Source organism: Balaenoptera borealis, assembly GCF_965194805.1.
Source record: "Balaenoptera borealis genome assembly, chromosome: 20".
Taxonomy (NCBI): domain Eukaryota; kingdom Metazoa; phylum Chordata; class Mammalia; order Artiodactyla; family Balaenopteridae; genus Balaenoptera; species Balaenoptera borealis.
The window spans coordinates 44,071,480-44,084,775 of NC_138879.1; the positions used below are offsets into that span (position 1 = coordinate 44,071,480).

General features: G+C 35.2%; 3 protein-coding genes across 12 annotated transcripts in view; 2 read left to right on the forward strand and 1 right to left on the reverse strand.

Moving 5' to 3' along the window:
* The window catches only part of NF1 (neurofibromin 1), a 260,230-nt gene that overhangs the window by 50,286 nt on the left and 196,648 nt on the right, over window positions 1-13,296 (reverse strand). The gene's annotated exons all lie outside the window — the stretch shown is intronic.
* Window positions 1,261-5,319, forward strand: EVI2A (ecotropic viral integration site 2A). Of its 2 annotated transcripts, none has more exons than XM_082371309.1 (2): window positions 1,261-1,438; window positions 3,915-5,319. In XM_082371309.1, the coding sequence occupies exon 2, from the start codon at window positions 3,936-3,938 to the stop codon at window positions 4,632-4,634; it is 699 nt and encodes a 232-aa protein (XP_082227435.1). In that variant the 5' UTR covers window positions 1,261-1,438; window positions 3,915-3,935; the 3' UTR covers window positions 4,635-5,319. The 2 variants fall into 2 exon arrangements, with proteins under 2 accessions (XP_082227435.1, XP_082227434.1); XM_082371308.1 differs by lacking the exon at window positions 1,261-1,438 and adding an exon at window positions 1,943-1,960.
* EVI2B (ecotropic viral integration site 2B) overlaps window positions 7,901-13,296 on the forward strand; it is a 37,049-nt gene continuing 31,653 nt past the window's right edge. Inside the window, exon 1 of the mRNA XM_082371293.1 lies at window positions 7,901-7,985. The gene's annotated coding sequence lies outside the window, so the exon portion shown is untranslated. The remainder of the gene's footprint in view (window positions 7,986-13,296) is intronic.

The window sequence follows — 13,296 nt, forward strand, 5'->3', positions numbered from 1 at the left end:
GTGTTGAGGTAAGAATCAGCTAGTTTAGCTAGAATGGAAGATTCATGTAGAGAAGTTTTAAGAGATAAAGATGGAAAAATACAGAATAGCTAAATTGTGAATGGACCAGAACTGTTCAGCTAAGGGGCTCAGGTTTTCTCCTAGGAGCCTGGCATTTCTCAGAGGATGTTCTGTGCAGCACCAGCATCAGAATCAACTGTGGTGCTTGATAAAAGTGTGGTTTCCTGTCCCAGCCCAGACCTACTACATACGAATCTATGCAGTGGAGCCTGGAAATTTTCACTGTTTTTAAACAACCTTCTCATCTGATAGTTATGTGCACAAACATTTCTGAATTGCTGCTGTAGGTGTTAGGGAGTTATTCAACCACACTTTTTAAAAGAAAGGGGTGTTATGATCACAGGAAGTGATATATACAACATATATGAAGGAGTCGGGGCTAGTAAAAAAGATGTTGTAGTAGTCTAGGTATGGTTTAATAAGCATCTAAAATACTAGGGTAACGGTGAAAATAAGTGACAGTGAAAGAAGAAATTGACTCAAAAATATGAAGAAAGGACCGACATGATCCAAGGTCTGATCAGGGCTGAAAGAAAGGCCTTGAATTAAAAGGACTTGCTGTATACCAAGGCTCTGTCATTACAAAGAATGTTGTTACCATGAACAAAAACAGAGATCATGAGGGGCAGCCACTTAGGGGGAAAAATGAAATCCATTTTAGACTGAATATGAAGTGATGACAGGACATTCTAGGGTAGTGTGTGTGTGTGTGTGTGTGTGTGTGTGTGTGTGTGTGTATACACTAAACCACACAAAAGCATTTTCTGTCCCTTATAATCTAAGTGTATCAGATATTCTCTCCAAATTATTGTTGCAGTTCCACACTTTGAGAAGTTTGTTATATACATTACTGTTTCTATTATCTGACCAATACCCCGGGTCTTCAAACTCATGTTATCAAATCAGTCTGTGGTATACAAATACAATTTTTAGAGAAGATTTTAATGCTCAATCTCAGGGAAAATGCTATTTTCTCTTCATTTTAATGATACTAACATATCATTCAAGAGCATATAGCAGGCATACATAATTAATGTAAGGTCAAAAGGCATTAAGCAGAAAACCCTCCCTGCCCTGGAGGCGGGGATTTGTTCTACAAAGCCTCCTGTTATGCCAGTGGCCAACTAGACAAGTTGGAGTTTTTTTCTTTTTTTTCCCCTGTGACATGTGCTTTAGTTGCAGTGGAAAGGAAATGTGTCATCTGTGGTTAGTGGAAAGCTAGCTGTACATATCCTTTTTTACTGCAGATTTACTTTTAGGCTCAGATTCTTCAAGTCTATTCTGCCTTAAATTACTTGGAAGCTGTGCTTCAAGACAAGAAAAGAAGTGGCTTATTAAAATCAGGTTATAATAAGATTTTGACCAAGCATTTTGTAAGGTAGGTCATATATGTGGCTTTTCTTATGCCTTTTCACTTATAACTTCATACAGATTAGTGTTTGAGGAAGTGCTTTCAAACAGTACTTAAGTATCTTACTAACAAAGTAGATTTAGTAATGGAAAACGTATGCTGTTTTTTTCTCTCCTATTAAGTAAAATTTAAGTAAGAAATGGAAAGATTTACCATCAACATAGAGCTTTAAAGTAGGATTAAGAAGGATCTGAGCTTAGACTCCAGGGTGAATTGCACAGTTTTGTTATTAAAATAAGTTTAAAAAATAAATTTCTCATTACTAATGCTTAGGCATTATAAATTTTATTGAAAATGACCAGAGATAAAGAAAACTTTTGATAACAACCTGGCCTCCACTGCATAAATTTGGGATGTAGAGACAGCTCTCTATTCTTAGGCATTTGTAAGGGTAAGAGAAAGTCTCATTTTGTTAACAGTTTGTTTATTTGGGGATGACAGTACATCTGGCTGAAGACAATCAACAGCGGGCCTATTATCTATCCCATGGTGAGCACTGTTAAAATGTGTACGAATACTATGATGCATATTACATTGTTAATGAACTAATGTGACAAGAATAATAACCCGCTTTAAATCATTTTAGCATCTAATGCAGAAGTCCAGTCTAGTTTAAAAGGATGGAAATTACTTGCTAACCCAATTTAAAGTATTTCTCTTTGTGGAAGAATCATAAAGTATCCAAAGATTTATGTCATTCAACTTAAAAATTGAAGTTGGACACTATTAGATAGAAGTCAGTGCACAATATCTTTAACTGTCTATTAAAGATCATAATCCAAAAAGTAATCTTACTTCTAGAACACATAAGAAAGGTTTTTTTCCCCTCCCTATTATCAATAGAAAATATTACTTCAGAGGTTAGTTTCCAGTTAGCATTGTTTACTATATGCTATTTTTGTTTGTATAACAATATATCACATTTGTTATTCTTAAGTCAACTATACTTCAATTAAAAAAAAAGAAGAAGAAGAAGAAGCAGAAGAAGCATGAGTAGCAGCAGTATCTGTGTCACCTGAGTGTGGGTTAGAAATCTTAGGTACCTCCTAGACCTATGGAATAAATCTGCATTAAAAAAAAACAACAACAACAAACTCCCATGTACATTTTTTGAGAAGAACTTATATAAAATAAAGTTCTTAAACAGGCAATTTTATTTAGTACATCTCAGGAGAATAATCTAGTTTTTGCTTCTACTTCCCTATTCGTATAAATGCTAACAATAAAATACTCTTACAAAAGTGGCTCAGACTGGAATACTATTATAAGAGAGACAGCTCAATAATGGTAATAAATCTTTCCTGCTTCTTTACCAGTACCTGGAACAGATATGCTAGTTGTATTTAAATCTTCAATCTGACAGTGAATAATGAAAATCAGGATCAGACTTTGTTCCCTTCGTGGACTAGCTTCCAGAGAGCTCAGAGCCAAAACTGAAATTCCACCTTTTCCTTTATAGGTTGAGACTCTTATGATCTGCCTTGACTTCCCACTTGAGTCTAAATCCCCATGATCTTGATGTTGTATTTATTTCTATTAAATATTTTATTGTATAATTTATTTTAAAAAATTATGTCAAAATATTCACAGAAAAATTCTAAGCATAAATAATAATGAAACAAGTCAATAATTTTTGTTGAACTTTTGAGATTATTCAAAAGAAACTTGCCTCTTTTTCTCTGTAATGCCAAATGTTTAGGATGAGAAAAGTCGCATGCCTTTGCTTTCAGAAAGCCACAATAAGTCAGGGGATATAGAGGTGAAGGGAGACCCACCACAATAAAACTGCTTTCACAACTACTAGGAATGTATTTCTAAGTACCAGCTTTATTCTAAGCTTCAAGATAAACACCCAAGAAGAAAAAAGAACATCTTGAATTCCTACTTGAAGTCCGTTTTCTTTTGGTTGCTACCACACTTCCCCATTCCTGAACTGCCCCCCCTCCCATCACCACAAAGCCATTTGCGTTTTCTTTTCATACATGAAGCAAAATGTCCCATTTCTCCTTTACTATAAAGAATGGTGACTCATTTGTTAGAGGATGGGGAATTTCTACAAGGAGTTTCCTTAAATGGTCAGGAAAAAAAAAAGGAGGAATCAAAAAAGTAAAAGCCGAAGTATCTGACTCAAAGCTAAAGTCTAGCATGCTTAAGAGGGAGAAAACTATAAAACCATGGTATTCAGTTTACAATGATTAGTAGATATCTGTAATGTTACCTTTTAGCATTTAAACAAATAACAGAAATTAAATTGTTTCTTTATATGTAGCCTAACAGGAAAAAAAAAAAAATCAGTTCAGAAGGAATTCAAACAGGATAGCAAATGTTAGGCATGAGCTTGCATCTAATTTATAACATTATCAGCTGTCTTTTAACTACAATTACCAAAACGAGGAACCATTATTCTTTCACAAGTTAACAAATTCTATTGCTATCCCAACAGATTACCAGTATACTCACGGACATGGAACACACAGGACATTACCTGCATCTTGCCTTTCTGATGACAACAGTTTTTTCTTTGTCTCCTGGAACAAAAGCAAACTATGCCCATCTGTGGGCTAATAATACTACTGTCTTGGATCCAGATATTCAAAATAAGACGGGCAGAAGCCAAAATGAAAACATTAACACAAACCCTACAACTCTTGAAGCAGATAAAAAAGTTATTTCTACAAAAATGCCTGAAATAGCAACATCATCTCACATCGCGTCTTTAACTCTTAAATCTGAACTGGAGCTTTATATATCTTCCGTCGTCAGGAACAATTCTCCAGCAGTACATAGCATTGAAAACACAAGCAAAAGTCACAGTGAAATTTTCAAAAAAGGTGCCTGTGAGGAAAACAACAACAAAATGGCTATGCTAGTTTGCTTAATTATAATTGTGGTGCTTTTTCTTATCTGTACAATTTTATTTCTATCAACTGTGGTTCTGGCAAACAAAGTCTCATCTCTCAGACGATCAAAACAAGTAGGCAAGCGTCAGCCTAGAAGCAATGGCGATTTTCTGGCAAGCAGTGGTCTATGGCCTGCTGAATCAGACACTTGGAAAAGAGCAAAACAGCTCACAGGGCCTAACCTAATGATGCAATCTACTGGAGTGCTCACAGCTACAAGGGAAAGAAAAGATGAAGAAGGAACTGAAAAACTCACCAACTAACGGATGCTTTAGTGAAGAAAAATGCAAAGTAGCAATGAGAAAGTTTCTGGAGTAAAAATGAAGTCAGTTTGATATTTAATGCCAAGGTGTTGTTCTGATGGTCTAAAATTTAACATGGCAGGCTGTGCAATTTAGAATCAAGCAGGTGAGAAGGGGAGACGTATGCCTGCTTACTTAATTACTTAAACTGTGTCTGACACTATTTTAAAAAGCAAAAATAAAACAACCAAGCATCTGAGGAAGGTTTTAAAGACAAGCTGAAGGAACTGACTAATAGAGGTAGAAAGGGACAATTAAATATTTCCTGTTCAGCAATAGTAGTTAAGTGATCTTTGTCCGAATGTTATTAAATTTTGAAGAGTTTTAGTGTGTCGTTAGAGGCAAGTATATGCTTTAACATCTAACAGAAGTCACGTTCTTAATGCATAGAGTTGAACTGTACAGTTACGTGGTACCTTCTTTGCTGAATGTGACAGAATCCATACCAGCTCATCTATCAACACAGCTAATGTTATGCTAGATGTTTTCATCTTTATATATGGCACACATAAGAAAGTGGTTTTCTACTATAAATATTTAATTAAAACTTTAAATTTTGTATAATAAATTAAGACTTGTTAGAATAAAAGTGACTATGTACATTTTCATTCACTTTATTATTTTAGAGACTACACTGTCACGATCAATAAGAAATAGAGCACAACTGAAACAGATGAGATTTATAGCCACAACAGAAGGCTAAGTGTAAATGTAAAGCATATCTTACTGTTTAAGTGTAACATAACTCTACTCTATAAATATTGCTTATTGGATTATTTATAGCAAATATCCAAAGGCTGATTAATTTTTGGACTTTGAGAATGCCAAGTGGACTAATAAATGACCAATTTTATTTATTACCCAATATGACATAAGCAAAGGAAAGATGTGTGTGTGTGTGTGTGTGTGTGTGTGTGTGTGTGTGCGCGTGTTTATTCTAATTTGGAAAACAGGATACTTCAGGTAATTCTTTAACCTTTAAAGAAACTGGGTTCAAGTAAAATAATGACTTACATTTAAGTCAAGACTTCCGTCATCAATTCAATGTATTACAAAAATTGGTTTGAGAGACTTTCCAAATGTCCACTGAAACTGACACAGGGCATACTTAATTAAAGATCAGACCACATTTAAAAAATCTCATCCCTTATTGAGCATTTATTTTGGGCAATATGCTAGACATTTAAGAAAAGATTTTATATATTTTTTCCAAGTATTACCACCATCTTACCCTCCCTTCTAGGTTAGTGATTCTCATCCCGACTGCAAATCAGAATCACCTGAAGAGTTTAACTCACCAATGCCTAAGTCACACCCTTTCCTTCTGATTTAATTAGAATGGGGTGAGCTCGAGCTCCAGGCATTGATAATTTTTGCATAATTCCCTAGGTCATACTGCTTTGGTCATCAAATTCAATTCTTAAAATTTCCATGGCTCCAAAGATCTAGGTTACATTTTCTTTAAGGTTACCTCTTAAAATGAGAGGGGGAAAAAAAAGCATCAATTTTATTATCAATTTATTACCAATTTATAAAAAATCCATTTCCTAAATGACAAATCATAATCACATTATTTCAGAAAAAGGTAAACATCAACAAAGGAAAAAGGAAAGCAAGAGAATACTCATGCTGATTGTGGTACATCAGGTTATTTTTTGAGGGGTAAAAAGGATCAGACTTGAAAGGACACTGGCTGGGCAGAGCTCCCATTCTGTGCAAATAAAAAATCTGAGATTGTATACTAGAACAAACAGTGACAACACAAAGCAGTCCTTGAATCAAGTGTCATATATAAGGACTTGTCAGTAAACTGAAACAAATTAGTGTCCTTTTAAAAAGAAGAAATTAACTAGGCAACTACTTTCCTATTCAACATACATTTTCTCACAAATCAGAAAACTCCTACTGCAGGAATATTTAAAATTCATCACTCACTATCTTGGCTATTAAACACACATCCTCAGATTGACAGCATCCAATGGTAGCTCATGAAAAGTGGCTCCTTTCCCAACTTGACCAGTGTTTAAAGATGATAGGTTAAGATATGTTTTGAATTCAAATTTTAAAAGTTATTTCTGAACTAAGACACTTTTGTTTTCTACCCTTGGGGTGCTATGGTCCACATGCTTATTAATTCAGGGATTTAAAAATAGTGAAACAAAAGTTTATAGCATATTTTAAAAGCTTATAGCATATTGTATACTATATATATAGCAAATTATATTACATAAAATAAGTTTATAGCATATTAAAAAAAAAAAACTATTCTTTTTCCAAGTTATAAGTGCCTTGACATTAAGAACTAGGTCTTAACCATCTGTGTTCCTCTGCAGTGACCAGGGGAAAGCGGGGCATGGTTTAATGCTTACTGTATCTACTGTAATAGGTGCTATGCTAGGCACTTTACATTTATCTAATCCCATAATACATTTATAAATTTAGAATTATGATCTCCATTTTTCAGATGAGGAAAGAGGCTAGAAGGTGACATGCCCAAAGAAATCTGTATTCAGACTGACTCATACTCTTCTCAACATACTTTGCTTATTAGTTAACTTATTTAAAAAAATGATTCCCAATTTATTTTACTTTGCACCGACACTTACTTTGTGGGTAACGAAAGAGTTGTGGACTTGAACTCAAAAATCATTTAGGAAAGTATTTGGTCAAAAATTAATCACACTTTTACCTGGGCTTAGCCTAAATTATGTATGAGGAAATAACATTAACATTTACTGGCTATCTACTGTGTGTAAGGCATTTACACATGTTATGTTATCTTACTTAATCCTCACAAAACTCAATAATAGAAATATTCCTCCGGAGGAGGAAATGGCGACTCAGAAGTGCAGCGACTTGCCTAAGGTCATACAAGGAAACAGGACACATCATTCACTTGTTAGGAAAAGAAATCTCACTATGGGTAATAACCTGACTGGCAGTTTTTCCTTACAACATATAATTTTCTCTCCAAGGTTCTATTTTAAATAACTAAACTATGTAATCACATTACTAGAGAGTCTCAAATGTTTACCTATAAATGTTAATTAAAAGCACTCAAATCATGTAGCTCCAAATTGTTTCAAAATAAATTCTGTTAAAGTAGTACATTTCTTAGTCATTTTGTGGCTTACTGAACTTCCGGAAACAACTATTGATAAACTTCCTCTTTTTCTACAGAAACCATTTCAGTTTGCTAAAGGACCATTTTTAATCTGAACTGAACCACCCCTTCTGCTTTCTTAGCCAAATGACCAAAATGTCCAGTTAGAACAAGAATTCAGCATTCTGCAAAAGAAGTTAACAGCTGAGGTAAGACAATTTTCACACAGGCAATCTGGTTTGATCTTTGCTTTATATAGAATTTATTTTTAAAACTAAAATTTCATTATTGTTTTAAACTTAAAGTCTGAGAGTCTAAAGATGTCTATAACAGGTATTGTGGTTTTGTTGCATGGAATTTTAAAAATTCAGTGTTGAGCCTGCCTTGGAGAAAAATTTTCACCTAGGTTTCTATAATATTAACCCTTTAAAGTTTATTGATTCACTATGTTTGTTGACCTTAGCTCTGTAATTAAAAGAAAGAAATCTATAGCCATGACAGAAAACGCTAAGGGTTGGGAATAAAACTAGAATTTATGGGATATGACTGAATTTACAACCCCAAAATACCGATTGCTAAAAGTTCTGATTTGCTGTCTATAAAATTTTCCTGTATATAAGCATAATCCACAGATTTAAATTTTTACTTTTTAATCCCCTTTAGTTTCCATGGTAAGAATGGTCACCTTCACCTAATTAAAAAAAAAAAAAACCAAAGGTGATTAGATGAGATATTCAATTATCATTATCATATATGCTTTTTCACACAAATAGAATTTTAAATTTAAGTAAGAATGATGACATGAAAATATTATCCTTCATTTTTACAGCTAAGAAAAAACTGCTATGATAAAATGTGTATATATTTACTCATATCATCTACATATTTATGTCACGTATTATTATCTGAGTCTTTAGTAAACAGTGTAAAATAGAGGAAAAAACACCCACAGAATAGAAAGTTGTTAATATGGAGAAAAGATGCTTATTCTGTAAGTAAGCTGGACAATTACAAAATGAATATCCTCCAAAATAAAAACTGCAAAGAGTTTACATAGACTTGTAATATCACAGAATGATAAATTCATAGTGGGTGATGATATCCTATTTCAACATTTTATTAAATACTTATGACTTTCCCTCATACAAGTCCACTTTGGATTTCTTCTAAGTAACTATTACAGAAGTTAAAAAGATAAAGATTTGTATCTCTTTTTTTTGGCAAGACTTGTCTATATATATACACATATATTTTTAAAATATTTAATTAGTTAATTTATTTATTTTTGGCTGCGTTGGGTCTTTGTTGCTGCGCGCGGGCTTCCTCTAGTTGCGGCGAGCAGGGGCTACTCTTCGTTGCAGTGCTCGGACTTCTCATCGCGGTGGCTTCTCTTGTTGCGGAGCACAGGCTCTAGGCATGCGGGCTTCAGTAGTTATGACATGTGGGCTCAGTATTTGTGGCACGTGGGCTCAGTATTTGTGGCTCACGGGCTCTAGAGTGCAGGCTCAGTAGTTGTGGTGCACGGGCTTAGTTGCTCCGCAGCATGTGGGATCTTCCTGGACCAGGGCTCGAACCCGTGTCCCCTGCATTGGCAGGCGGATTCTTAACCACTGCGCCACCAGGGAAGTCCTGTCTATATATTTTTAAAGGGTCAGTCTCAAGTGTAGAGTTTAATAGTGCTTGTGTTTTTTAACTAATGCCTATATAATTCTACTCAGAAGGAAATTATGAATTCTGAATTAAGTCTGAATTTGTTAAATATAAATCTGATGCCTGTCAATGTCCAATCTTTAAAAATCACCTCAAATATGACAGCTTATAGGCTAACCATTCAAAACTCCCATAGCTGTTTCCATAGTCACAGGGCTAAAATGGCTTCCCGGTAGTTCTTGTCCAACCTTTTATACAAGACTAACTCCAAAAGTTCCTTACATATCTGTTCCCAGAGAGCTCACATCTCTTTCCCTCATAAAGCATTCCTATTTCATAATTTTACTACGAATGTAAACAGAAGGAAAGAGCTCTAGTACAGGACTGGTTTCTGTATCAGTGCCACTGTTTAGAGCTGTGACACTTTGGCAAGTCACCCAACTTCTCTGTGCCTCAGCTTTATCGGTAAGATGATGATAACATCACCTTGCTCATTAAAATAGGATAGTGCCGGGCTTCCCTGGTGGCGCAGTGGTGGAGAGTCTGCCTGCCGATGCAGGGGACACGGGTTCGAGCCCTGGTCTGGGAAGATCCCACATGCCGCGGAGCAACTGGGCCCGTGGGCCACGATTGCTGAGCCTGCGCGTCTGGAGCCTGTGCTCCGCAACAAGAGAGGCCGCTATGGTGGGGGGCCCGTGCACCGCGATGAGGAGTGGCCCCCGCTCGCCACAACTGGAGAAAGTCCTCGCACAGAGGCGAAGACCCGACACAGCCATAAATAAATAAATAAATTAAAAAAAAAATAGGATAGTGCCGAACATCTGGCATGTACTCAGTAAATGGTAGCTATTACTATTGATAAAAAATAGTCATCAAATAATTCCTATCATAGTTCAAAGTTAACTTCCCTTTCTGCCTTTCCTCAAGATATGGAACTGCTGTGTTCTTCCTTTTCTGGTTTCATAACATTACTAGTTGGAGATACAATAAAATTTAGATACACTAAATTTTAATCTATTACATTATAATATTATATCAAAGTAACCGAAATTCAAATGATATTTTTGATACTGCTACCTACACTTGCCTTGTCTAGGATATGCTATCCAAATCTCCTTGATTCCCCTTAAAAGACAATGACATCTCTCTTATCATGTCCAACTTAGCATCAATTTTAAATGCTAAATCCTTTATGTACTTATGCATTGTATTTATGAGAACATGTCTAATATATGCGGACTCCTACTTCACTATAACTGCCTTTAAAATGCTTAGTTAAAACTGCTGATTTTTTCCTTCTTTTTAAAAAATGTTCTATATTCAGGAAAAACAAAGGACCAAAATCACAAACTTAAACCTCAAAGTCCAAACCTAAAATAATGAGCAAAATACTGCTGTGTAAAGGTAGACAAATTCAGGGTTTCCCAGAGCAGCAGACTAAGGGATTTCTAGAAAAATGCTATATAGATTGTGCATAGGTTATTTAGAGTAATTAACAAGTATGCTTCTGGGTAGTGCCAGGAAAAAAAGGGAGGTGGGGAATCTTAAGGATACTTAGAACAGATAGGAGAGCCTGAAATGAAAGGTAAGTGAGTTTGAGAAGGTGGGTGATTTAAGTCCTGTCCTCCATTTTGGGAAGATCGTTCCTCTTTGCTGGTTCCCTGTATCTGCAAAGACGGAGAGCAGCATTTTGTGGTTCCTTCTTTCTTCTACTTCAATCTTCTCCCCCAACGTCTAGTTTTGTTCACTTTAACCTTCTACCCTAACTTCTTGCTAAATACATAATCACTATTTATTCTTCAGCTTTTTTATTAACTTTTCTTCAATACCTTCTCAATTTACCTTCCCCTTTTTCCATGTATTTGCTGCTTACTCTAAGTTTTGCTTTATTTTTCTCCTTTGTGTTATTTTGTATTTCTTTATATTCCTCTTTCATTTCATCCTAGCCAACATTTTCTCCTCCTTTTTACTCCCCTGCCCCATATGGTTCTTTCTACCTTCTTTGCCTGCAGAAGCAATGTTGGTATTTCAGGTACACACGGCTTATACATATATATTTAAAATACAAATGTTAAATAACTTTCTGCATTGGTAATAAAACTGGCCTCACTGTCTCTGAACTAGAAAAAAAAGCCAGTTTCTTCACTATTATACCCCCTATTTATTCTTTTTTAAAATCCTGTTCCTTTTTTCTGGACTATTCTGAATTGCTGTAGTAGAATTCTAGGACATTCTAGTATTCTGATGTAGCAGAACCTAGGAGGTTAGATAGCTAACTGAGGAGTTGGAGAAAGGAGTAGGATAGGTGAAAAATAGAATTTGGTGTTAATATTGCTGTAACCCTTAAATGACAAGTGGCAAATCTCATACACTGAAGGTCTACGACGTTCCTATTGACAAAAGAGGCTATGAACCTATCAAAATTGATCTTACAGACTAAACTGGGCTTATAATTATGTTCCTATTTGGGTTCTTTCCTTCTCTAATACCTTTTTCAGCTAACTGAAAGAAGGAACTGTGTGGGTTTTTTTAAAAAATTTAAGAAAAGTCACAAAAGAAGAAACATGTTTTGGCAAAGACAATTCATGGCCTATGTTTTCTGTTGCTTTGGATGGCATTTTTTGAAAACTAAAGTGAAACTCTAAAGAATAACACTTTCCAATGAGGCCTTTTTTGGGGGGAAGGGGTAATCTGTAAGAATAGGAGGTGGGAATTGCATGGATGATAACCAACTAGAGATGATTTAAATTCCCATATTTATGCCAAAAGTTTCAAATTTTTTCCTTATTAAACCTTTTGCAAAGTTGATATAAAGTATAATTTAATAACTCAGATTTCACCTTCTCTGCTTACATTCTGGTAGAAGTATTAATAAACAGTGAAAAATTGACATGGAAAAGAACCAAGAAGCCCAATATAGGTTAAGCGTTTACTGAGCTGCTAACATATACAGCACTCTGCTGTAAAGGAATCAAAATATAAAAACATGAGGCAGTTTGGGGGTAGTAGAATAGAGCATATGCTTTGGAATCAGATGGTCCTGGGTATAAATTCCCAATCTGTCACTAATAATGATATAACATTCAGCAAATTGCTTAAAGCGTTTGAATTTGTCTCTTTATCTATAAATCAAGGATTACTCCATCTTTCTCAGAGTTATTTAAAAGTTAAATGAAATGAAGTATGTAAAACACCTGAGATGGTGCAACACATAGGATGTTCTAGATAAGGAATTTTCTTTGTTTCTTTCTGCCTTCTTCACGGTTCTTTAAAATCTTGTTTGGGGGGTGGGGATAATAAAAAGAAAATGTTAGAAGTAATTTAAAAAACACAATTATTTAAGAGAAAAGAAGCGTGAGTGAGCTACATACATGAAGAATTATCTAAGGAACTATAAAGATAACAAGAACTTCGGGGATTCAGGGAATGGCTGAGCTCTTTGGGCTGTGGTCAGTCACAGAGAATTTGGTCTAAGAAGGGAATTTAAGCTGAGGTCTGACAGACAAGGACAGGTTCAGTTAGGCAGCCAGAGGGGGAAGAGGCTGGGTTTGGAAAAAAGAACACACTCTCAGAGGGTGAAAAATAGCATAATGAAAAGTGCCTGTTTAAGAAAAAAAAAAAAAGTGTGTGTTCAGGAAGTATGTAAGATGAGGAATGAGAAGTTTCAGTCATGAGATATGAATCTGGACTGGTAAACTCAAGCCAGGTGGAAGAAAATTCAGTTTAGAATTTTTATCTTGACAGCAATGGGGAACTCTCAAGCAAGGGAACAGTAACCTGATCATACATGCCTGTAAGAAGACTAATTCATCAGCAGTGTGCAGGGGGTTTAAAGGAGAAATATTTTAAAATTTAGGCTTGAAGTATTAC